We start from the raw sequence: 26,492 nt of genomic DNA, 5'->3' as shown, positions 1-26,492 counted from the left end.
ATTCTGGCATCAGAGAGGAAAGTTGGTGATTAAAATTTCATGATTAGATTTCTCCATAACGAAAAAAACCTTTGTTTCCATCCAAAAGTGCTTGTTGTATCCATGACTCTCTCTCCCTTATTACCCAGAAAAAAATGCTGTTCTGGCACGTTTTTTTAATGTTCTGGAAATTTGCAAGTTTCAGAAGTGCAGTCAAACAATAATGTAAGACCTAGCCAGTAGGTATTAAGAAATTCATTGGGTAGCACTGATGCCAAGCATTATTAGCAACAGAACAAAAAACTCTGGAAGCAAATGATATTCAGCTCACAGATGACAGTACTAAATTGGGCCTCTAAATTCCACAAATTCTTCCTAACAGTAGCTAAAACCACAGGAAGAAAAAATAGTCTATTGAAGTCACAGCCACTTCATTCACTTAGACAGACATTGCATACCCCACCACCAGACATCAGATGTATCAAAGCATCTTCAGAGGAATCAAAAAATCATTAGATCACTAAAAATCAGTAGCACTTCTGGCTATTTTGGTATCAACTAAAGTATGAAGAATCTGTGTTTACTTGGTACCATCCTCTTGAGTTACCTTTGTAACCAGTAAGACAAGTCATTGAGTATTTCATGTAGTAATAACATCCATTTATAAAAATGGAGATAGGCAACTGACCTCTCATTATAGACCTACATTCCACCTCCCTGAGAATAACCTTTTAACAGCAGCACAGTCTGCCAGGAATAACACTAAATTCAAAGTGGGAAAACATTTAGCATAACATTCCACAGAGAAAGCCACCTTAGCCTTCAGATTAGCTCATAAACTTGTGACTCTCATGTCACATAGTAGCAGCCGAGAGGTGCAACAGGGGAAGAGCCCCTGATAGACATTTGGCACAATGAGCCTCAGAGTTCCCACTGTGATCATAGTGCTCATAAGACTCATTGATAATCAAATGCTGTTTGTCACAGTGCTGTGAATATGAAGGATGGTTTTCTATTAAAGTTATGAGTTCAGGCATTCATTCCGATAGATAGATTCGACATAAGACAGGGTATTTTCAACGAGGATAATTTGTAGCTACTAGTTGTTTAATTTTATTGGAAATTTACACCATTTAATGTCAGATGAATTTTCTTGAATTTTCCTTATTTACTCATACCATAATTTGAAATGAGAATATCAAAGTTTATTTTCACACCTCTTGTGCACATATGGTAATGGTGTTGTGATGTCAATTCAAGTTTGTTTGCATTCTTTGAACTTAATTATGATGATTTTGAATTGAAACGTTATGAAATATAGTTTTAATCTAAAAGTACAGTCAACATACATATACTAAAAATCATATTTAGAAACATTATACTGCAAAACCTGTTTGTTATTTCCATTCAGATTAATTGAATGACTTAAGAAACATGTTTGCAATATAATCCTTTCAGCAATTAAAAATATATTAAGTTTTTTAAAACTTATGTATTATAGTAAAACTACAATTTCTGTGTTTTGGCAAAGTAAAAAATATTATTTCAACCTGTTTATTATTCTGAAATACTAGTAATGATTTATACATTTAAATTTTGTAATTTATACTGAAGAACTGTTTAACTTTTAATTGAAATCCCCAAACTAACTATGTTAAACAATGTAAACAGCTATGGTCCAGTTGTGAGAATGTATATAAAACCTCAGTGCCAACAGTCATAGTGGGGCGGTTTTAGATTACGATTTTGTGAGAGTCAATTTGATAACAGATTCTGAGACATTACTGCATCAGATTTTCAGTCATGTGTGAGGTTATGTTGTGATGCAATAAAAGCATTGTAAAACAGATGTGTGTGTTTTGGCTGCATACTTTAGGAGAAGAGTGATTACGCACAGATTGCCAGGCTAAATGGAGAATCCAGGATCTAATTTTCAGGTGGAGCAAGCTGCAGTGAACATAGACCCCAAATAATCACATCAAGAATCTACACTCTGATGGGAATAATCAGCATGATATTTTCATCTTTGCTCTTTTCTTGCCCTTGCAATCAAACAGTTGGGTGGTGGGCACTTCCAATTGACTTTGCCAGTATATTGACAGCTGATATTGGTCTATAGAAAGTAAATGCTTTGTCTGAAGAATTAGATAAAAACAGAAACTGAATAGTATTAGAAAAGCAATGGATATTTCCAAATAGTGTTTTTCTCCTAACCTACAGATATAAAACAATCTAAGGGTGGTGGCCAAAATTATCAATGTGAGGAGATTAGCATAGGTCATAATTTGTTGTTAGTATATGTTACAGAAGTGGGCAGCAGGGTCTGCTTCTACCTATTAGTGTATAACAAATATCTGAAGGTTCTGTTTCCTTCAAGATGGGAGTTATGGAACTCAAAGCATGAATGAAAGAGTGAATGAATGAATGAATGAATGAATGAATGAATCAACAAATCGATCAATCATTAAAAATGTGTGTGTGGTGAAAACAAGAATAGATTTAAATAGCTAGCACAGTTATGGAACTAGAAGGTGTATCACACCACCACTTCATACCACTACATACAAATTAGCTGGAATGTTCTGATAAAGTATTATGCTGAACTCTACAGTCTATGCGTATCTCCATAAGTAATATGGCTGACGTCAGCCTGCAGATGCCAATGCAAGTATGACTATTTGTAACAACATATCAAAAAACTGCACCACAACAACATTTCAATATGTATTTTGTTAATGACAGTAAAGTTTAGTGGCACAGAAGGCTCATTTGTAAGTCACTGACAGAAATAAAATTATTTTTTTCTTGTTTATTTCAGAGAGCTAAGAACAAATACCTTATCAGCAGACATCCGTGTAAGAAAAGTGTCTGCAATTCATACAACTGTGATCTTGATGAAATTTTGTACACTTTACCTTCAAGACAAGAGGTAGCTCATAGTTTGCATAACATTTCATAAACTGACTTGAAACATATATGTATGTAATGTACAAAAGGGAAAGGTTGTTACTAAAAATCTCTTAAAGTTCTTGGCCAATTTACTTCAAATTTTTTACACAATCCCCTAATGAATACTTGGGAGGATATAGGATATCTTTTTTTAATACATGCAATACATACATATATAATCACAAAGGAGAAATGTTGTTAGCAAACATCTCGGAAAGTACTCGAGTGATTTACTTCAAAGTTCTTGGCTGATTTACTTCAAATTTCTGCATTCAGATGAATCAATGAAGAAAAAAAAATAATGAAAAGTTGAATGCATAACAAATGAAATATATCATGATAAACTGACTGTATTTCTCATCACAAGAATAAATTACAGTGGCAACAGCTGTCTTAGAGATAGTACCATCAGACATCACTAGATCACAGGATGAGTGAAAGCTCAAGAATTTGACAGACACACAATTTCAAACTCTTATTCATTGATTAGTTGCCATTGTTACATATGAAATACACCCTATAAGACATTTTTGTCTGTGTTTTACAGTCATTTTTATTATTAAAATCAACAATGCCACACAAACACTAAGAAACGTCATGGATTTAGTACGGACAAAAATCACTAGGTCGTGGCAAGATCAAGAGATCTAACAGAACCTGGCATTTCCCAACTGTGACATAAACCGTTTGAGTAATTTGAGTCTTGCTCTGAGATAGCGCTACTCAAAACAGTGAAAAGTGAGATGAAACAATCGAAGACAAATTCTCCAGAAACACTATTGGATACTTATCACCAAATGTAACAACTAGTGGTACAATTAATCACATTTATAAACTTCGCAAATATTTGCTTGAAGAAATAAATTAAAAATACTAATACAAATTAGTTACTATCAAATATTGTCAGAAATATCAAAGTTCTGTTTATCAAATACTGATAACAAAGCACAACTGAATTTTCTCCAGAAGCAAAAGTTTTAAAGTGATTTACATCACCACTTCTTATTTGACTATTGCTTGGTGTGGTCATTAGGAAGTGTGTGTGTGTGTGTGTGTGTGTGTGTGTGTGTGTGGGCGCGCGCGTTAGCTTGGATTAATGTGTATCAGCTATGCTTACTTCATGCTAATTTTTAGCAGTGCTAATTTATTTATATAAGCTAGAACAACAAGAATATAAATTTAGTTAAGGTAGGTATCAATTCTTACCCATCGAAATGCCACCAAGGAAAAGAAGGTGTATTGGTCTGAAAAAAACCCTGCAGCTAAAAGACAAACACATGCATTGGAAACATATGAGCTATGGGAACTTTGTCTACACTATGAGCATATGAGAGCTTCTACATATAGGGCAAGGGAGACTTATGGGGCGGGGGGGGGGGGGGGGGGGAGAGAGAGAGAGAGAGAGAGAGAGAGAGAGAGAGAGAGAGAGAGAGAGAGCAGATATTAACCACTACAGGAAATGCCACACACTACAGCTAGTATCTAATAATATTTACTCACAGCACGTGATAATGCTTGAAGTTGCAGTGCTTGTAGTTTCTGACTCACTTCTCGATGTCGCATATTATACCAGCCATTGAAATTTGGTGAGCGGAAGAACCGGCGATACAGGCCTACCCAGTCTCCTTTGATGATGGAGGTAAGTTGAGGTCCTGAAGTCCCAAGGGTTGCCAGAAACTCTTCCTGGTTGAAAGGTCTCGGTGTGGGTGCAGCCTGCAAAATAGCAACATAGAATAACATAAAGTAAAAGCAATGCAAATAATAATTTGCAAGAAATCTCGCATATATTTTTACTTTGAAACAACAAAGAGCTGTATTACATCTGAACACAACACTGACCAAGGGGTATAAAGTCTTTCTGTTTTATTATCAATTAAACATTATGCGTCCTGTATTCCAAATACGACATTAAAGTCAGAAAAACAAAGCTATTTTGAAGCTTGATGTTGCAAGGTATAGTTCATCACATTTCATAACCATAAAAGAGAATTTCAGAGTGAAAATCAGTAGTGGCAGATGTAAACAAAATAACAATCTGTGTTTCAAAAAAAATATTTCTGAATGTTGGATTACATCATGATGTGATAAAATCACCAATACTTCAGTTACTACTGCAGGCAGCTTTCATAACGTATTATCACATTGTGACTGAAGCACACACGCAAAATAATTTTGTTGGAATGAACTCTGGTTATGAAGACTTTCGCTGCTGTATAACAATTCAGGGCATTTGTTTGAACTTGGAATAACTAGATATCTTGAAATATATACATCATATGGGAAAAAAGTTTCAGGTGCAAAGTAAATATTTTCAAAGCAGGCATCTGTGCTGAAACTACCATCCCCAACCCCCCCCCCCCCTCCCCCACACACACACACAGTCCTATGGGAGAGGGAGGGCCAACCTTTTATTTTCAAATGTGAACCACCCAGTTTTATTGCAGATTTAAATTCAACGCCAAAAAATACATAGGGTTTATCTGAAACATTCTTTTTTCCATTTGTTGTAGCTGGTGCTGTAATCAGCGTGAGAGTTATAGCAGTTGGATGGAAGAACACACTGAAATCAACCACCCTAATAGTGAGGTTCAAGGGGACTCACCAAAATCAAACACAACAATGCTGTGGAAACTCTCAGAAACCAATCCCAAAGGGAACAGAAAACTATGTTAGATTAAAAGTCACTTATTTGCCAGACTTCCAAATGTCTAATTGTGAAAGTTTTATTGTGGAACCAAATTTCAAAACTAAATTAAATTTTCAACACTAATATAAACTATTTACAATAAAAAAGTTTATTTTTTATCGAAAATGTGATATAGAATCAAATGAGATGGTTCTTAATTGCAAAAACCAGAAAACTTGAATTTTATTGATTACAGCATTATCTAACAGAAATAGAAAAGAAGTTTTGGGTAAACCTTTGGCATGTGTTTGCTGTATAATTTAAATCTGCAATGAAAATGGTTCTTAACACATTGTTACACCACATGCAAGATGCTTTAGATAGGGATATAAAATGTCATGATCTTTCACTGAATACTGTTACCTAGAAATGGAGGAGAACTTCATCATATCAGATTTATGATTTGCAGAATAGTATTCAACTACATATACGTCCAGACTGAAATGACCACACAAGATACCGCGTTAAAGGTCATATTTTGAAAACTGTTATTTCTCAGAAACAGATGAGCATATGAAAGATATCGAGTACACATATTCCTGTACTGCGTTGCTGAGATGTATAAACTAGTTTGAGCTGACCCAATTGTCTCCCTCTTCTAGCCACTTGGTATGTATTAAAGTAACAAAACAACTGCATACAGTTTATGATGTAACTTAAAATACATTATACTCCAGAAAACTTTATTTTAATATCCTTAAAGCCAGTATTCATAAATATAAAGCCTGGAATGATATTTACATAGATCTATTAACAGGCCCACAAAATTTATGTTTATTGAACCCAAATGTGACTCCTACTAATGCAAAACATTCTACCTAAAATATGTTATATATGGAAAGTAGCACAGAGTTGGACTTCTATGAATGTTACATGAACAATCTACTACAAGCACACATTTATCAACATGGCAGTTACTAAAAGTTAGGCTGTCACTATCAGAAAATGTCTAACAAAGCATTACATAGATTCATTTGTAGCTACTGAATTCTAAATACACACATAATAAAATTGCTGAAGTTGACAAAAATGATTTAAATTCCTTCCATATGGTCTACTGCAACAGAACTTGTTGCCATTTTCATAAGACTGTTTATGGATGCTGTGTTGCTCCAGTAAGGCCTTTTATAAAGCAAGCTTGGGGACTGTGCTCTTGTCGCCCAGTTACTGCTGCTTCATCACAGTGTTCTTATCTTACTTCATGCTGCACCTTCATTACCTCATATGTACAGTCTCATACCTTCGGAATATATAATTAACTACTGTTGTTTATCAGTTTCCTGTCAAGTCAGATTTTTAATGCTTCTTTATGTTGACAGCCCCCAAGGAAAGATGACATTCAGAATATTTTCATTTTTTATAGGCTATGGCATGTCTGGCTTCCAAGCTAATTTGGTGGATTGGTCGAGTACTGTATAGTTTTTATGGAATCTCTGCTTAATTGTGTATTCTGTCTCTCCAATACATACTTAGGCAGTGTCAGGGGATATGGTAAAATCATGCCTTGCAGAGGCCCAGATTGTGTTTCACAGGCCTGAATAAAGAAGAGGTCTTAATTGGTGAGTGGAGAACACACTTGATGTATTGCATTAGGATCGTGCTAGTCGTCTTTGGCACAGTTCCCATATGAGATGATCACTGTTGGCTGTGGGTAGGAGTGCCACAGAGTATAAGATGATACTCAAACGAGCCATCCTGCATTCATTAGTAGTTATTTGAAGATTACAGCTAGTCTCATTGCCAAAAATTGCAGAACCAATGACACAAACCAGCAGAAGTAGTATTTAAATTATAAATTCAAGAGGATCTTTGAGTAAAGAAAATCTAAATAAAGAAATCTAAATACATGGGGTTCATTTACTATACCTATTGCAAGAAACTGTGCATAAAGGAAACAAGTCAACAATATTACAGCAACAGACAGTGCACATCCCAAATCTAATCTAGATAAACAACGTTTAGATGTAAGAGGAAGATATGGTTACTCACCTTGAACGGAGAAATATTTTTCTGAAGTGGCATGAGGCTGGCCATATATCTCTCTAAAGGGATCATGAAACTTTGTGTAACTTCGAGCAGATGTCTTTTAAGCAAAGCTGTTTGTACCTCCCCGGGTCGTTTTGTCTGAATACCTTTCATAAGCTTCTTCAGAATCAACTTATCTTTGTGGAGAAATGGTCGATAGTGGGTATAAACACCAGGCTTTGAATCCAGCATCTTTATATTGCCTCCTTTTTTCAACTTGTGTTTCTGCACTGTCTCTAAGTAAAGAAAGTTACAATATTCATTGTACTCACAGAAATACTGAAGAAATATTTTAAACATACTGTACCAGAGAGAGAGAGAGAGAGAGAGAGAGAGAGAGAGAGAGAGAGAGAGAGAGAGAGAGAGATTTCAATTAATTCTGTGGACATTTATCTCACAGTTTTAATCATTACAGCAGTTGCTTCCATCAGGACCACAATACCAAAGAGCAGTCATATTCAGTTTTATAATAAAATAGAATTTCCACTTTGGCTATCAAATAATTGATAAATAAGTACACAAGTTTTCTTTTACATGCCTCAGCATTACGACTAAACATTGGCATGCATATTAGTGAACAGCTTTGATAGGGACAGTCATTTAGGAAGTATAAAAATTTCAGTGAGTGCTACATTTATCTTTCACTGTAAAACATCATGTAAATTTTTGGATTAACCCAAATGAGAGCAGGCAGGTATTTTACAACTTAATACTCACATCACATGAATAGGGATGGATAATCAGCCAAATAGCCAATTACAGTTACTTTGCTTAACATTTTACATTTCCATTTTTGCATATTCATTTATCGATTTCACTCTTTTACTGCACAGTCCTATGTGATATCGTTCACAGGCTTCGTTACACAGTTCACATACACATGTTGTGGTTGGGTCATGACAAGTTTTGTTTTTGTAAATTATATGATGAAATCTGTGAATTTGATACTTGGTTAAATTGTAGGGTTTTACTGAATACTTTACATCTCAGTCTTTAATGCTCATAATATCCAATTACCGTACAGTTTGGCTTCATGCAAAGAGTATCATAATTTGTATCTAAAAGAATGCTTGGGTCTCCACAGTATACGGTTTACCCATTAACAGGATCATGCTAAAAGCATTAACATGGCTAATGTTAATCCAACTCATTAGGTCTCACATCACCCATCACTAGGATGACTTAGAATTATTCTTAAGAAATACGGAATTTTTTCTTCCTAATTTTATCACAAGAATGGCATAAAACATGTATGTTAATGACTGCCAACTTATTTATTTAATTTATCAGAAAAAAATACATCATGAAATCAGAAAAATGTACAGATAATTTCAGTCTGGTATTACAAGCATTGCCAGATTTATACAAACAAATGCACATAGTAGCACACATTTTAAATGCTGTATGACCAATATTTAGCCTTCACAGGCTTTTCATGAGTAGCTGCCATCAATTCTTTTAGGAAGCATGTAGTTGGGCACAGCTTTCAGATATAGAGATGACCAACAGTTTGCTCTCCTCTAAGTTTGCACAGGGCAGAGTCACCAGAAAATCCCCACTTCTTCAGTTTGGTCTTACACTTGCCGACTCCAGATCATAGCCTGTTGTCCATATCAGCCAGCTTTCTTCTTGTTGTCTCAGTTACATCAGGAATTTAGCCTGAATGCTGAATGTTGTTCAGTGAGTTTCTGTAGTATAGAGGAAATTTTATCTTGATTTAAGTTGGGCAGTTGATGATGAGTACCCATACACAGAATGTGTCTCTAGCTTTATTGCTTTATCTCCTTCTAGTCGAGCATTAGATTTGCAGTGGGTGTCTGAGGAAGAGATACCTGCTAGACAGTAGACCTTTTGGAGTGGAATTGATCTCAGGCAGCCTGTGATGATTCTGTAAGCCTTGTTTAGGGCAACGGCAACCTGTCTGGTAGCTGTACCAGACATGACAGGAAAATTTTGCTGCACATTAATAGAGGGCTAAGGCTGATGTTCTCATAACATGAGGCTGTGTCCTTTGTTATAAGTACAGAAGGCTAAGTTTTATGTTCTCTTAACAACAGGCTGTGTCCCCCCCAGTTGTACCAGCTATTTTCTGGAGGATGTCATTTCTTGCTGATAGCTTCCTTTTGGTGTTCAAGCAATGGGTTCTGTAAGTTAGTGTTCAATCAAGCATGACTCCAGAAATATTTGGGTGTAGCACTGTGTTCTAATTTAGTGTCTTCCTAGGTCACCAGCAATTTTTTTTCTTGCTTGTTTGTTTGTTATGTGGAAGGCAAATATAGTGTTTCTGATGGATTGGATTTTTGGTTTGTCGTCTTGGTAGTAACTACTGAGGTCTTTTAGAGATTGAGACAGCTTCCTTTCAACATGTTTGATACTTGTCTGTCATACTGTTATTGCACCATCATCTGCATAGATAAAACTCCTTGTTCCTTCTGTGCAGGGTTGGTCATTGGTGTAGATGTTAAATAAGATGGGAGCTACGATCCTTGTGGGAGGCCATTTTTCTGGCTCTTCCGCCTACTTCTATGGCCTTGAAATTCAACAAAAAATCTTCAGTTCAGCAGCAGGCATTCTAATACCTGAGATAGTTTGTAATCCTTTGTTATTTCATACAGCTTCTTTAGTAGTAGCCGGTGGTTGACTGTGTCACATGGTGCTGTCATTTCAAAGGTTAGAAGTGTGCTTGTTCTCCTATAAGTACTAGTTCTATTATTTTGGGCAGTCTGTCTAATATCATTCACTCAAGAACTTTGTGTAGATGAGAAAACAAGGAGATCAGTCTGTAGTTCTCTGTATCATTCGCATCTTTACCAGGCTTCAAAACTACAATGACTATGACCTTTCCCCAAAGTTTTTGAATTTTACAGTTCCTTATGCAATATGAGAATTACCTAAGATCCATAAAGATAATGTCCCTTTAAGACCCATCATTAGTGCCATTGGATCTTCTACATACAGGCTAGCGAAATTCTTGGCTAATTTAATGACTCCCATAGTTGACCATTGTGAACACCACATCAAAAACTCTCAAATGTTTATTGAGTTGGTCCAAATGATATTTTAGTTAGCCTAGATGTGGTCTCGCTTTTTACCAAGGTTCCTATTGAGGACACATTGCAATTTCTGACAGAACACTTTCCTCCGGAAACTGTACAGTTGTTTCGACATGTCATGACGACCACCTACTTTCTGTATGGCTTGAAATTTTATGAAATGAGAGATGGAATGGCCATGGGTTCTCCGTTATCCCCTGTATTAGCTAACTATTTCATGGAACAATTTGAGGAACATGCACTAAATTCGGCTCCACTCCGTCCATCTATTTTTTATCGTTATGCGGATGATACGTTTTTGGTTTGGCTGCATGGCGCAGGAGCCCTCGAGAATTTTCTGGAACATATGAATAGTGTGCACCCGAATATTCAGTTCACTGCCGAGATAGAGAGAGAGGGAAAACTGCCATTTCTAGATGTACTGGTGCAAAGAAAAGCAGATGGGCGGCTTGGCCACTCTGTGCACCGCAAACCAACACACACAGATCTATATCTCGACGCAAAGAGTTTCCATCATCCAGCTCAGAAGAAAGCCGCTCTAACTACATTGATATATAGAGCAAGAACTGTGTCTGACAAAGACCATTGAAAATTCTGAAATTAATCACCTTAAATACGTGTTTCGTAGGAACAGCTATGGTTCACGGGATGTAAAGTCAGCGTTCTGCAAGAGAAAGAAATGTGAAAATAATGATTATTCACATGATAAACAACCTATCGTATTTCTTCCTTTCTTCGGTTCTATTTCCAGTAAAATAGGCAGGATCCTTCGTAGACGAGGTTTAAGACCAATCTTTCTACCTCCAAGGAAAATCAAGGGGATGTTGCATCCTGTGAAGGACTGCCTCGGTCTCAGGATTTACAAAATTCCTTGTGAATGTGGAAGTAGTTACATCGGTCAGTCAGTCCAGACCATTTCCGATCGCTGTACAGAACATCAACGTCACATTAAAAATAGGGAGCTGGAAAAATCGGCAATTGCAGAGCATAGCTTCACTAGGAAACATAAAATTTTGTTCGGTGAAACAAAAGTTCTGTCTCAGGTCTCCACATACTGGGACTCGGTAATTAAAGAGGCCATAGAAATTAGAATGTGCGATAACAATTTTAATTGTGACAATGGTTACAATCTTAGTGGTGCATGGAAGCGAGCGCTCAATATGGACAAGCGTCAGAGAGATTCGCCGCGGGTCTTCGATATTCCGGGAGCGACGGCGTCACCAGTGCAGGCGTCGACAACATCTGCGACACAGTGACGTATTCGCCGTCAAATCAGGAGCCGTCCAATCACAAGCCGTCCTGGGGCTACATAAGGTCCACCACAGCTGCTGTTTAGCCAGTCAGTTTCCTGACGATGACGACGGTGGTGAATATCGTCGAAAGGTCGAGGTTTTACCAAGATTTAACACGGCAAGAAGTCCGAGAATATTTTATTCAACAGTTCCTTATGCAGTTGGTTAGTAAATCTAAGAGCCATTGTTGGCTAATGGGACCAAATCTTATGAGTTGTCCAATGCAGACTTCATATAGGCCTGATGCTTTGCCATTTTTGCATTTATTATGGGTAGAAGGAGTGAATTTTTTTTTTATCAGATAATCAATTTTTGAGAAAATGCATTTTTGAAACATTTACAGTTTCCTTTTAAAAACTGTGTATAATATATTGATATGAAATACATAGAAGTATTTGAAATCATTGTTTGAAAATTGTAGCACATGATGGTTTTCACCTAGTTTGAGAGACTCTAAACAGGCCTGACACAGCTTGTCTTGCCAGAGATATAATTGAGCACAATACAGTTATTTTTTCTTTTTGCTACACTGCAAGAGAGTTGACCATCGATTTTGCACCATTTTTATTGTTTCCTCTGTGAGTATTTTCTTCCCTTCAATATGCAAAGGCCCAGAAAGCATGTACATCAATGTAAGTAAGTAATGGGTATTCAAAATTTATCTTGTGCATTGTCTACATCAGTATTTGATGTCCCAGAAGTGTCTAACTACTGCACTGGTAGTGATACATTGTGTGATATTGATGCCACTAAACCTGAAAGTGCTTCAAAGAGAGAACTAGCTATAATTCAAGAACAATACAAGAAACTAAATGCTGGGACTATAAAATATGAGAGAATTAGTGTGTCTATTATCAGGTGGTTTGGAGAACAATGTGTGATGCAAACAATGTGGAGAATGTGGTGTTTCACTAAAAACATTCACATATATAGGATTTGTTTGTTAATTAGAGTTGATATTATATTTTTCAATTCCTTGCATGTTACTGCAGATGCTGATAACCTATAGGATATAAACATTATACTGGTTTCTGGATTACAGTCTATAGGTAAGGGCAGGGCTGGAGGTGCCATGTTATGTGGTGTGATGTACCTCCCTACTCCACACTTAAATTTTGACAAATACTTCATTGCAATAGACTCTGCTATTGAAGAGGTATCACAGGAAAATATGAAAAATGCTGTTGAGGAAGCTGCTGTTGAAAATAATAATAACAGGCATCTGTCCATAGCTTTTGATGGGAACTGGCAGAGGAGAGGACACACATATCTAAATGGTGTTGTAACAGCTGCAAATGTGGACACTAGCAATGTAGTTAATTTGCCAATACTTTCCAAGCATTAAAAATAAACATTAAGAAGCGTGTACAGCAAGTTATTGTGGTTCAGATGGTAGTATGGAAGTTGCTGGAATGATAAGTATTTATCAGCATTCAGTAAAATAGTACAATGTTACGTACATAAATTACCTTGGAGATGGTGACTCAAAGGCATTCAAAAACTTGAGGAATTAAGGTCTTATGGAAACAATGTGAAAATTTGCAGACTAGAATGTGCTGGTTGCATTCAGAAAAGGATGGACTCAAGACTTTAAAACCTCTAGGCTAGCATGAAAGGCAAGGAAGTGACAGATGGAAAAACTTAATAGGAAAAACAGACTGACAAATGCTGCTATGGACTGCATTCAGAGGTGCCAGGATTTAGCAATTAGGTAGAATACAGCAGATGCAGAATTGATCAGAAGAGAAGTCTGGGCACCTTTTTTCACACAGCTCCATGCAATGAGAATCCTCAAATGGGCTATGTCTAAAAGGTGAAGGTAGCTGGTGCAAGCACAAAAGAGGCACGGCAACTGAACAACAATACAGTCACCATCACCATTTGCCACTTGCCGTAATGAACAACATAAAACCAAAATTCTGAGACCTTGCAGATATTAGTCAACTAAAGATTTGTCTTCATGGCTGGACTCAAAATCCAAAGAGTTAGTGAACCATATGAAATGGAACAGACAACCTAAAATGCTGTTTGTGGATATAAACATTCTTCGCTTTAACATTTATGATGCTGTTTCACAATTCAGTCAGGGCAATATAACAAAGTGCAAAGTTTTTGCATGGGATTATGAACTGCAGCAGCTATACTTTGTTTAGACAAGGAACACCTCAAGTCTTCAGATAATACAGTAAATATATATTCAAAGATGGCTAGACAACTTAGGAGAGCCATGAACAGGAAGCTGTTGGACAATTCTGATGATACTAGCTATGGAGCAGAGATACATTGAAGCATGCACTTTGAAGATCCTTACCTATAACTTTAGTTTTTTGGTATATAAGGGATATTTTCTCATAGTCTATTTATAGCAGAAAGATGAAATTTTCATGAGTTGTTCCTTAAGGCCTTCTATTACATTTGAATTAAAAGATTTGTGAAATTATTTTGTATTAAGAGATTTGTATTCTAAAATACTTGTTAAAATATATAATTTTTTAACAAAAATTAGGTAAATATAATATCACAAAAACTAAACTTTCTTTTTCCAAAGTGATTAATCCAGTAGAAAAGCAGACCATATGCCCACATTCTGTAGAATTCAAGAGTGTAGTCATAATAAATGTTCGCAATTTTTGGCTCAGTATAACATTATAAGCACAGGGCATTCCACATACCCTTAAATGCTCTATTAAGATCATTCATTATGAAAGGATCATGCAGAATGCTACTGATATGTTCATTAAATATTTCTATTTTTTTTCTCTCTTTTTCAGAAGTTTTGATTGGTTTGGCACTTTCAGTGAACTAATTTGCTATTTGGTTCACAGATATGTTCCTGTGGATTTTGCTCTTAGAAGGATCATTACTTTGGCATTTCAATAGCCTTATGTCTATTTTTACCTAAGTCTACCGCCTCCATTAACTGCGTGCATTTTGACTCGGAAATAAAGGAAATGACACATTGATTGATTCTGATAGTTTCAGTACTAAATGTGTTCATTTTGAAATGGTCTTTATATTTGTTCAATGCAGTGGATGTTTCTGGAGCAAGTCCCAGTATGTATATATATCTGCAGCCTCTAGGAATAGCTTTGTGGATGCAGAACCTTACCGTGTTTGCAAACTCTTCACATGTTCCAGACTAGGTTGAATAGTTTTTTCTGCACATCTAACATAGTGATTATTAAATTGGTAGGCATACTGATTTGATGCTTTGTTATGACAGGTTTTCACTATAACAAAAATAAGGCCAGGTTTGTAACCACAATGCCATGTGCCACAACTGAAAGATGGGGAGGGGGGGTAGTTTGTTGTCAATGAGAAGTGACAGCTCACAATGTCCTATCCATTCTAGAATGGCCCCTCCATTTACATTGCCTTCAGTGTATCCCCAAGCAGTGCTGTGGCTGCTGAAACCACCAATGAAAACAGAAGTTTTCAGAGAGTTGAAATTAGGAGCAGGATTGAAAGAACTGTACTAATATAATCCAGTGGCATTTTCTCCAGTATACAGTTTTTCGAGAATGAAGATGGGCTCCCCAGTATTTATATTTGCACAACTATATATGTCAGCGAGTTGTTTAATGTAAATATTAACATACGATGGGACACTACTTTTGAAATCAAATTTTTTAAGCTATTTTCTCATGATGCAGTCTCTCTGTGAACAATCCTAACATACATAAATGGTCTCAAACTTACCAATGATGGCCACTATATCATTTCTGCCCATTTACAACTGCAGAATCCTTGTTTCTGACACAGAAATTACTACATCCTATGGTCTCTACGAAAACATTAAAATACTCGCTGTTGAAGTGTGACACGTTTAGAAGCAGAGTGGCTACCTTAAGCATTGCCATCCTGTACAACTGTGTGTTGTGTTGCTTTTTCTTTTCCCCAAACCTTTTCAGTAACAATGAAACATTAACAGCCTCTGCTTTACTCACTTCTTAATTTCCTTATGCTGTTTCACATTTTCTATCTACATTTAATGTAATTGTGCATGACATTGCACAAACTATCTGCTAATCATGTATGTTTGTACTAATGATTCTAGTTTTCACAAATTTACATACAGGTAATGAATGAGAAACTGATTAATCTAGTCATGAACAACATTGAACTATGTGGAGGATTAAGAATTTGGTGCACTATACCCTTTGTATTTTCTGATAGCTATGTACAATAAGTAACTCCAATGGGAATTTTTAGTTGAAGCTGAACTGTATATTATCAGTTTTGCTGAGGTTTACTAACAGTGAGTTTGCTTCATATCACATCAGGAGTCCTCAAAGTAATTTTTTGGGATCAGCCTCCAGATCAGTGGACTCTTGTTATTTACTGCAATGCTAGTATTGTCAGCAACTTAGTGAACTTCTTCTTCTTCTTCTTCTTCTTTTTTTTTTTTTTTTACGAGAAAGGTAAATCATTTACATATATGAGAAATAGCAGCAAGCCAAGGACAGGTGTTTAAGGAAATTCTTGGAGTACAGTATGTCAGTCAGACTCTACTCCCTCACCTGCTTTGCTCCTCTCACCCAAAACCACCTTCTGCTTCCTTTCTTGGAGGTAGGATTCACCAGTTTGTAACAGAACAAGGTAGGAGCATTCTACTTGCTCTTATACCAATCCTGATTCCAATTTTATTGCTTAGTTTCCTTTTCCGATATATTTTTGTTAGTAGTGTTTATATGCTAATTACATGAAATAAGTAATTTCTTACTAATGCTGTATTTCACAAAACTTTATTATTCAGACTGCTGAGGCACATTTAGTTCCTATGGAAACATTTTATTTACAGAAATGGTCATAATTGACGATACATGTAGACCATGTACATTTCAAAATTCCATACTGCTAAAAACTGTTCATTTCAACTTTGCCATGGGTCACTTAAAAGTTCCTCATTCTCCACTTTTCAACAAACATTTGATTTTCTCAAAACCATGATATTTCCAGAGTTCTTAATGTTTAAAATTTTCATGTTCCAGAATGTTTGAATCTTAAAGTGTAATTCTTCCCAAAATCCAGTGACATAGTTTTGCAGCCCTGATTTTTCTGTCTCTAAAAATGTGTACTTTCAGTCAAATGACCTATACGTTTTTAAATTATCCAGATTATAATATTTCACTTTCACACAACTTGTTGGTGAAATTTGGGAATCCTTTGCACATTAAATTGCTCTCCCATAAAATAGTAGCAATAATTTTTCCATTTTTAACTATACAGCTTCACTTGCTTCACTTCATATTGTATTTTTATCCCTTCTAATTTTCCTGGATTTTATATTGATGTCTAAAATATAACAACTTAGTATATCACCAATTTGTAATTTTCTGTAATATTCATATTTAAAAATAGACATCATGCACAAAAGCCTGAGTCGGTTCAGGGCCAGTAGCTACAAAGTTCACAATCTACATTTCCATGAAGCAATTCTGATGAATTCACGTCTGCTAGTCAGACTGTACAGTCACTGTGTAATTGGTCAGTCTGCATCTAACTATTACGATGTAAAGTTCCTAACTCAGTTATCTATGCATTCACTTGGAAAATTCTTTTAAACCACCCAGAAGTGCAGATTTGTTACATATTAATTGTTAAAATTACTAAATAAAAGCTGATCATCTTAGGTTTAAAGCTATAAATGCAATGCATGAAATAAGAGAACTTGACTGTGTTGTGGTATTAAATCATTACTTACTTTGAAAGAACCTATTAGTTAGCAGAAGAAGGTTGGTGAAGATGGACATCCATGAGACTTATCAGGTCAAGTAACAGACTAGTAACGTTACAAGTTTGCCACTGCCTCTCTGACACCATAGTGGAATGCTCTATGAGAAAACCCAACTGGCTTCATTTTTTTAACTACGAGATCCCAGTACATTGTTCACTGATGATGTCAAACTTTTCAGAATGTCTCACCATTCTGTGATACAGTACTTTCTTGAGGACTCTCATCAACGTGTTAAAGAATTATCCAAAGTGACCCTGATTTTAACAAGATTTGGTTCATGCAATAAGGAGCTTGACCCCCTTAAAGCAGGAGAGCATTTGATGTCCTGGAGGAGCACTTTGGGGACCGTATTCTGGCTCCGGGGTACCCAGATGCCCCTGGCATGTGCTTCAATTGGCCACCAAATTCTCCGGATCTGAACACATGGGACTCCTTATTGTAGGGCTATATTAAAGACAAGGTGTACAGCAATAACCTGAAAACCATTGCTGAGCTGAAAACAGTCATTTGGGACGTCATCGACAGCATTAATATTCCAACACTTCAGCGGGTCATGCAGAATTTCACTATTTGACTGTACAACATCATTGCCAATGATGGCAGGCATACCGAACATATCATAACCTAAATCTGAATATCTGTAATGACATTTACATATTGAAGAAAGTGTGTGCACACTGTAGTTTGTAACTAGTTCACATTTTGTTTCATATAGTTCAATAATTGTCCTCCTGTACATTCTCCTGTACTAAATGAACAGACTTTTTTTTTCACTACTCAAACTACCTTTCAAAACTATTACTGTCATTAAAAACACTTAAAATAAAAAATCATAATTGAAGGTTTCAGAACTACAGGTTGTTCTTCATGGAAGAAAGAGGGCTAAATTAACTTCTCCCTCTCCCTCTCCCCTCTCCTCCCTCTCATCCCGTTTTTGCAACCTTTCTCACTCAGATTTTATGTTGAAGAGGAGCCACCTGTTGAAAGAATGAATAGGGACAAAGGTGAAGGAGAATGTATCAGAGAGAGTAAAGGAGTAGGGGGTCATAGACATAGTTCATTGGTAAGCACTGGAAACTTTAGATCAAAGATGATAGTAAGAACAGATTGAAAAGTACAGATGGATTACAAGAGGAATATAATTCAACAACAGAACAATAGAAAGAATAATGCAACTATGAAACCAAAAGAAATGGGGAAAAGAATGAGGAAATGTGTATGTGTGGGTGGGAGAGCAGGGGGCAGGGAGGTAGTACATGTAGACACTTGGGTGTGCATGCAACGAGTCTTTGAGGTACATGAGATGTGCACTATACTTTGATAAAATGGCAAAGGGGTCAAAAATGATTTTAAGTGGTCATATTTCCCTAAACATATGTTCTTTCAATGGGACTTCCACAATGAAGTTAAGAATTCAGCACAAATCCATATAGAAGAGTTTGCCAATGTTGGGTCCCCTTGTGTATGTTATTAACTGAGATTAATATTATGCATCAACAGGTGAAAAGGGAAACATATTACAACAAATCCCCCATTAACCTGATTTGATACATTAAAAATAAATTTTTCATTCCAGAATACAATGAATGATCATAAAAGTTCCTCTTGGATAAAAGCTGAAAATTCATTCAATATATGGCATAGGGTACCATTTTCAAGGAGGGAAGGGCAAAAAGGATGAGATTATAAGACATTTTCACAACAAGGTAAAAATAAAATAGACAATAAATATCCAGCAAAAATAAATATTGCTTACAGAGAAAAGTTTGGGAACATTAACACAAAAGAAATAATTAGAGCAGAAAAAAAAATTGTAGACAGGAGACTGATATATCCAGAATATAAAACAAAGTGATAGCTGATAGTGATAAATAGCCATCTGTCCATCTGATGAAGGCAATCTGTTGAAATGTGTATCTTTGTATCTCCTTGAAATTTTGACACATTTCTCAATCAAATTTCACTTTTAATGCTGTTGTAGCTGCATACTGTGAGCATGCACAATTAAATAGCACATGCCTACATGGTCGGCCTAAAGCTGCCAGTGCACATTGGCACAGAAAGCGCTGCCCCATGTGGTACACAATCATATATAAGGCAGCACAGTGTGGCCTTCAACAGACTGATGTTTATGTGATAGATGTATGCTCGATGTTAGACTGTGTGTTACTGTTCATCTTGGTTAAATATTTTAGTACAAAGTACTACTTAATTCAGTGTCTTAGAATCTCCCTGCATGTGGAAACAGAGTAAAGTTGGTTGGTTGGAATTGTGATATTGTGTTTGTGCAACATTAAAATAAATGCAGTTGCAATACTATTACTTCAGTACCAGACACTAAATATATTTCATTTACAAAGTCAGAATTGTCTCCTTTTTCATTCCAATAGCATATTCTCACAACTGGCCACTACGATAGGTTTAGAGACAAGACACTCAACATCACACATGCTAGAGAAATATACATATATAGAAACCATACCTGTATTGGATGGCTCACATATTCTAATTATGTGTGGCCAATGCTGCAGTGTTTTGGCAAAGAATGGATTTGTCACACCAAGAATGACATATGGAGGAGCATGAGCTTTAGTAGTATATTCTTTGAACTCACTGTCATGGATAGTGAAGTATGGTCGATAATCACCACAATATGTCAGTGGTGCAATCATGCTATAACCAGACAAAAATGTGAAAACAATTAGAATGCAAGTAAAGAACTTATTGTGTCTAACAATAATTTATAAAATATTCAATAATTAATTTAATGAATGTCAAACACTATGTAATTTATATTCAGAAACTATTACCCTGGGCTTTATTTCTCAACTGCACCAATAAGAAATAAATCTAAAATCATGAATCAGAGGTCCCACATAAAAGCAGATGATGCACTGTATATGGTTGTAATCACATAGTCATACACTTATGGAAACATTGGCTGGGAAAACAATTTTTGTATGATGTGTATCCCCCTTTATCTACAATTCAGCCCAGCAAACATGTAAAGAATCTTTCATATCTGGGTTTACAGTGTTTCACAACAAAAGCAACACAAGTAAAAGTAAAATTTATAGATATATATGTATGTATGTGTGAAGGAAAGCTGCCTAGCTGTTTACCTGATGAAGCACAAATTAACTTTTACAGATGCATGTTTCAGACTCGCTATTGTTCATATTTTGTATTGCACATTATTTCATGTACAGAATATGACAATTTTGTGACTGTAAGTGGACGAAAGTTAGCCTTTGCCCAGCTGTGACAGCATTCTTTTACAATGACAAGGTCAATATAATTTGCTACAGCAGCTGCAGAAAATGCCCAGTTGGCAAGCCAAGAACTCATGTTGGGTTGGAAGTGAACCCAATTTAACTGGTCTGATGCTGTTAATCAGGTGGTGTGTCAAACCGAATCTGTAGAAGCCATGGACCTCCACCCCAAATGTATAGACAGTAATAACGCCATAGACCCCAACACCATGATGCTTTGCACATCAGTGTATTTAATATTCCCTATCAGCAGCTACTCTCCTGGTTGACTTCACACAAGTAAATAAGCATCACCGATGCCAAGTCAGAGTCTTCTCTTATCATTAACCACAGTTTTGAATTATCCATCCCCACCACCTCCCAACCCACATGTGTGTGTTTAAGTACACTATAACAGGAGAGCTACACAGCAGCAAGTGTGAGAAAAAGTCTGGTGAGTGGCACTCTTCTTTTCAGCCCCACTTTCGGTAAGCAGTTCCTAGTGGTCCTCTCATTGCTATATTGGTGCTACTTTGTGTTTTAGCTGACATTTGATCAACAATGACTACTTGTACAACACTTCAAGCAAGAAAGTGTACGGTGCCACTACCAGAAATATAGCAATAAGATGGACATCCAGTCTCCCATAAGCCCACATATATGTCATCACTAAAGTTCAATTAATTACACAAATTGTGCTTTTGTATGTCATCCTGGCATATCTTCAATATTCACTAACCCAGTAGGATGTCAAATAGAGTCTCTGGAGGGTCACATTTTTCACACTCGGGACATGTTTCCTACTCAGTCCATAGCATGGTGGTTTGAATCATTCATTGCCTTCACAGCCCTTACTCCACGTAAATAAGGGAACTTCAGAAGTGCTCATTTTCCATTTCTCGCTACTTTGCAAAAGTAACACATCAATAGAAGAAATCACTAGCACATGTTACTGATAAATATCATTACAACTTGTCAGTAGTGTATACAAGCATTTTTTTTTTTTCTTCGAAAGGCCTCTCATAAATGGTTTACTGTTTGCAAAATATTTCAATTTGTGCTGCACATACATATCTATTTACAAAATACATTTTTCTCGGTTTAACATAACAATATTTAACAAAATTGGCAAAACAAGAATTAACAACAAATTCTAACAAATACCACAAACCACAGTTTCTCAGGATGTTCATCAGTAAATAACCGCCGTCTGCTTCACGTCTGCTGTGCAGCGAGCTACCTTAATTTAAGTATTAACTATATTTTTCTTACTTGTTACTTCTTCTTCCGTGTGTTTTTGCTTTTAGGAAGCTTTAATTTTCGAGTGCTACTAATAGTGTTCCATAGATTTCGTGTTTGTTTTGAATACAGTCAGAGAGAGTCCCTTTAGTCAGTCATAGTGCTAGTAGTGCTAGTGTTTGTTTTGAATACAGGTCAGAGACAGGTAGTGCTATTTTCATTGTTTTCTACAAGAAGTGGTTAGCAATCACAGTTTAGTCAATAATCAGCCGCCTTTAGTGAATTAGCAGTCTAGTTAAAAGTTGATTAAGTCTCTTCAGTAAATTGATTCCTTAGGATGGATAGGATGTGTGACTGCTGTGTACGGACGCAGGAGGAGCTCGCCACTCTTCGCGAACAGCTGAGCGTATTGATGGCCACGGTCAGCCATCTTCAGGCTGCTGCCTCGGAGTGTAGCGGCAGTGGGGAGTCTGGTGCGTCGCAAGGTACACCCCAGGTGTTACATGCTTCACCCACTGTCCCTGCTGTCGAGACATCTTCGTGGGTAGCGGGCGCGGTTGGGCCACCCTCTCCCCAAGGGGAGTGGCGGGTTCAGCGGTGTTCACGGCGCACGAGGCGGAGGGTCAATGTGGAGGCTGGCCGTGTGGCGTCGCCCGCTCTGCCTGTGAGTGGACATGTGGCTGCTCCTTCAGCAAGGTCCGAGCATGCACACGGGGGGAGGGGTTTATTAGTTATTGGTAGCTCCAACGTTAGGCGGGTGATGGAGCCCCTTAGGGAAATAGCGGAAAGGTCGGGGAAGAAGGCCAGTGATCACTCTGTCTGCTTGCCGGGGGGGGGGGGGGGGGGGGGGGGTCTCATCCGAGATGTGGAGGAGGCCCTACCAGCGGCGATAGAGAGCACTAGATGCACCCGACTGCAAATTGTTGCTCATGTCGGCACCAATGACTCCTGCCGTCTGGGTTCAGAGGTCATCCTCAGTTCGTACAGGCGGTTGGCGGAGTTGGTGAAGACGGAAAGCCTCTCTCGCGGGGTGGAATCAGAGCTAACTATTTGTAGTATCGTTCCCAGAACCGATCGCGGTCCTCTGGTTTGGAGCAGAGTGGAAGGCTTAAACCAGAGGCTCAGACGATTCTGCGGAGAGCTAGGGTGCAAATTTCTCGACCTCCGCTATCGGGTGGAGAAATGTAGGGTCCCCCTGAATAGGTCAGGCGTGCACTACACGCCGGAAGCGGCTACAAGGGTAGCGGAGTACGTGTGGAGTGCACATGGGGTTTTTTTAGGTTAGAGAATTCCCTCCCTAGGCCCGAAAAGACGCCTCCTGAGACGCGGCAAGGCAGGAGCAGACAAAATGCAACAGGGAATAACAATATTAATGTGCTAATAGTAAACTGCAGGAGCGTCTATAGAAAGGTCCCAGAACTGCTCTCATTAATAAACGGTCACAACGCCGATATAGTACTAGGGACAGAAAGTTGGCTGAAACCACATGTAAACAGTAATGAAATCCTAAACTCAGATTGGAATGTATACCGCAGAGACAGGCTGGACAGTGAAAGGGGGAGGCGTGTTTATAGCGATAAGAAGTGCAATAGTATCGAAGGAAATTGACAGAGATTCGAATTGTGAAATGATTTGGGTGAAGGTCACGGTTAAAGCAGGCTCAGACATGGTAATTGGATGTCTCTATAGGCCCCCAGGCTCAGCAGCTGTTGTGGCTCAGCACCTGAAGAATAATTTGGAAAATATTTCGAGTAGATTTCCCCACCATGCTATAGTTCTGGGTGGAGATTTTAATTTGCCGGATATAGACTGGGAGACTCAAACATTCATAACGGGTGGCAGGGACAAAGAATCCACTGAAATATTTTTAAGGGCTTTATCTGAAAACTACCTTGAGCAGTTAAACAGAGAACTGACTCGTGGCGATAACATATTAGGCCTTCTGGTGACAAACAGACCCGAACTATTTGAATCAGTTAATGCAGAACAGGGAATCAGCGATCATAAAGCGGTTACTGCATCGATGATTTCAGCCGTAAATAGAAATATTAAAAAAGGTAGGAAGATTTTTCTGTTTAGCAAAAGTGACAAAAAGCAGATTTCAGAGTACTTGATGGCTCAACACAAAAGTTTTGTCTCAAGTACAGATAGTGTTGAGGATCAGTGGACAAAGTTCAAAACCATCGTACAATATGCGTTAGTTGAGTATGTGCCAAGCAAGATCGTAAGAGATGGAAAAGAGCCACCGTAGTACAACAACTGAGTTAAAAAACTGCTGTGGAAGCAAAGGGAACTTCACAGCAAACATAAACATAGCCAAAGCCTTGCACACAAACAAAAATTACGCGAAGCGAAATTTAGTGTGAGGAGGGCTATGTGAGAGGCTTTCAATGAATTCGAAAGTAAAGTTATATGTACTGACTTGGCAGAAAATCCTAAGAAATTTTGGTCCTATGTCAAAGCGGTAGGTGGATCAAAACAAAATGTCCAGACACTCTGTGACCAAAATGGTACTGAAACAGAGGATGACGGACTAAAGGCCGAAATACTAAATGTCTTCTTCCAAAGCTGTTTCACAGAGGAAGACTGCACTGTGCTTCCTTCTCTAGATTGTCACACAGTTGACAAAATGGTAGATATCGAAATAGATGACAGAGGGATAGAGAAACAATTAAAATCGCTCAAAAGAGGAAAGGCCGCTGGTCCTGATGGGATACCAGTTCGATTTTACACAGAGTATGCGTAGGAACTTGCCCCCCTTCTTGCAGCGGTGTACCGTAGGTCTCTAGAAGAGCGAAGCGTTCCAAAGGACTGGAAAACGGCACAGGTCATCCCCGTTTTCAAGAAGGGACGTCGAACAGATGTGCAGAACTATAACCTATATCTCTAACGTCGATCAGTTGTAGAATTTTGGAACACGTATTATGTTCGAGTATAATGTCTTTTCTGGAGACTGGAAATCTACTCTGTAGGAATCAGCATGGGTTGCGAAAAAGACGGTCATGTGAAACCCAGCTCGCGCTATTCGTCCACGAGACTCAGAGGGCCTTAGACACGGGTTCCCAGGTAGATGCCGTGTTTCTTGACTTCCGCAAGGCGTTTGACACAGTTCCCCACAGTCGTTTAATGAACAAAGTAAGAGCATACGGACTATCAGATCAATTGTGTGATTGGATTGAGGAGTTCCTAGATAACAGAACGCAGCATGTTATTCTCAATGGAGAGAAGTCTTCCGAAGTAAGAGTGATTTCAGGTGTGCCGCAGGGGAGTGTCATAGGACCGTTGCTATTCACAATATACTGACCTGGTGGATGACATCGGAAGTTCACTGAGGCTTTTTGCAGATGATGCTGTGGTGTATTGAGAGGTTGCAACAATGGAAAATTGTTCTGAAATGCAGGAGGATCTGCAGCGAATTGACGCATGGTGCACGGAATGGCAATTGAATCTCAATGTAGACAAGTGCAATGTGATGCGAATACATAGAAAGATAGGTCCCTTATCATTTAGCTACAAAATAGCAGGTCAGCAACTGGAAGCAGTTAATTCCATAAATTATCTGGGAGTACGCATTAGGAGTGATTTAAAATGGAATGATCATATAAAGTTGATCGTCGGTAAAGCAGATGCCAGACTGAGATTCATTGGAAGAATCCTAAGGAAATGCAATCCTACAACAAAGGAAGTAGGTTACAGTACGCTTGTTCGCCCACTGCTTGAATACTGCTCAGCAGTGTGGGATCCGCACCAGATAGGATTGATAGAAGAGATAGAGATGATCCAACGGAGAGCAGCGCGCTTCGTTACAGGATCATTTAGTAATCGCGAAAGCGTTACGGAGATGATAGATAAACTCCAGTAGAAGACTCTGCAGGAGAGACGCTCAGTAGCTCGGTACGGGCTTTTGTTAAAGCTCCGAGAACATACCTTCACCGAAGAGTCAAGCAGTATATTGCTCCCTCCCACGTATATCTCGCGAAGAGACCATGAGGATAAAATCAGAGAGATTACAGCCCACACAGAAGCATACCGACAATCCTTCTTTCCACGTACAATAAGAGACTGGAATAGAAGGGAGAACCGATAGAGGTACTCAGGGTACCCTCCACCACACACCGTCAGGTGGCTTGCGGAGTATGGATGTAGATGTAGATGTAGAAAAACTCGGGGAGTCCATAGAGGCAATACCACCAAAGCTTACTAAATAAAAATTAACTACATAAAAGAGTTGAGATGATTACAGACAGAATAATAGGAAATGCATATAAGAGAAAGCTCGTT

The 26,492-nt window shown here is 37.8% G+C and overlaps 1 protein-coding gene across 1 annotated transcript in view; it reads right to left on the bottom strand.

Moving 5' to 3' along the window:
- The window catches only part of LOC126299621 (protein DENND6B), a 217,632-nt gene that overhangs the window by 30,739 nt on the left and 160,401 nt on the right, over positions 1–26,492 (bottom strand). The window contains exons 5-7 of the mRNA XM_049991663.1: positions 20,204–20,394; positions 7,604–7,875; positions 4,429–4,641 (exon numbers count right to left, since the gene is read on the bottom strand). Coding sequence (XP_049847620.1) covers positions 4,429–4,641; positions 7,604–7,875; positions 20,204–20,394 — 676 coding nt within the window. The remainder of the gene's footprint in view (positions 1–4,428; positions 4,642–7,603; positions 7,876–20,203; positions 20,395–26,492) is intronic.

The sequence above is a fragment of the Schistocerca gregaria genome, chromosome X, assembly GCF_023897955.1.
Source record: "Schistocerca gregaria isolate iqSchGreg1 chromosome X, iqSchGreg1.2, whole genome shotgun sequence".
Classification (NCBI taxonomy): Eukaryota; Metazoa; Arthropoda; class Insecta; order Orthoptera; family Acrididae; genus Schistocerca; species Schistocerca gregaria.
The sequence above is the reverse complement of the archived record's forward strand: the minus strand, read 5'-3'. Positions and strand labels throughout refer to the sequence as shown.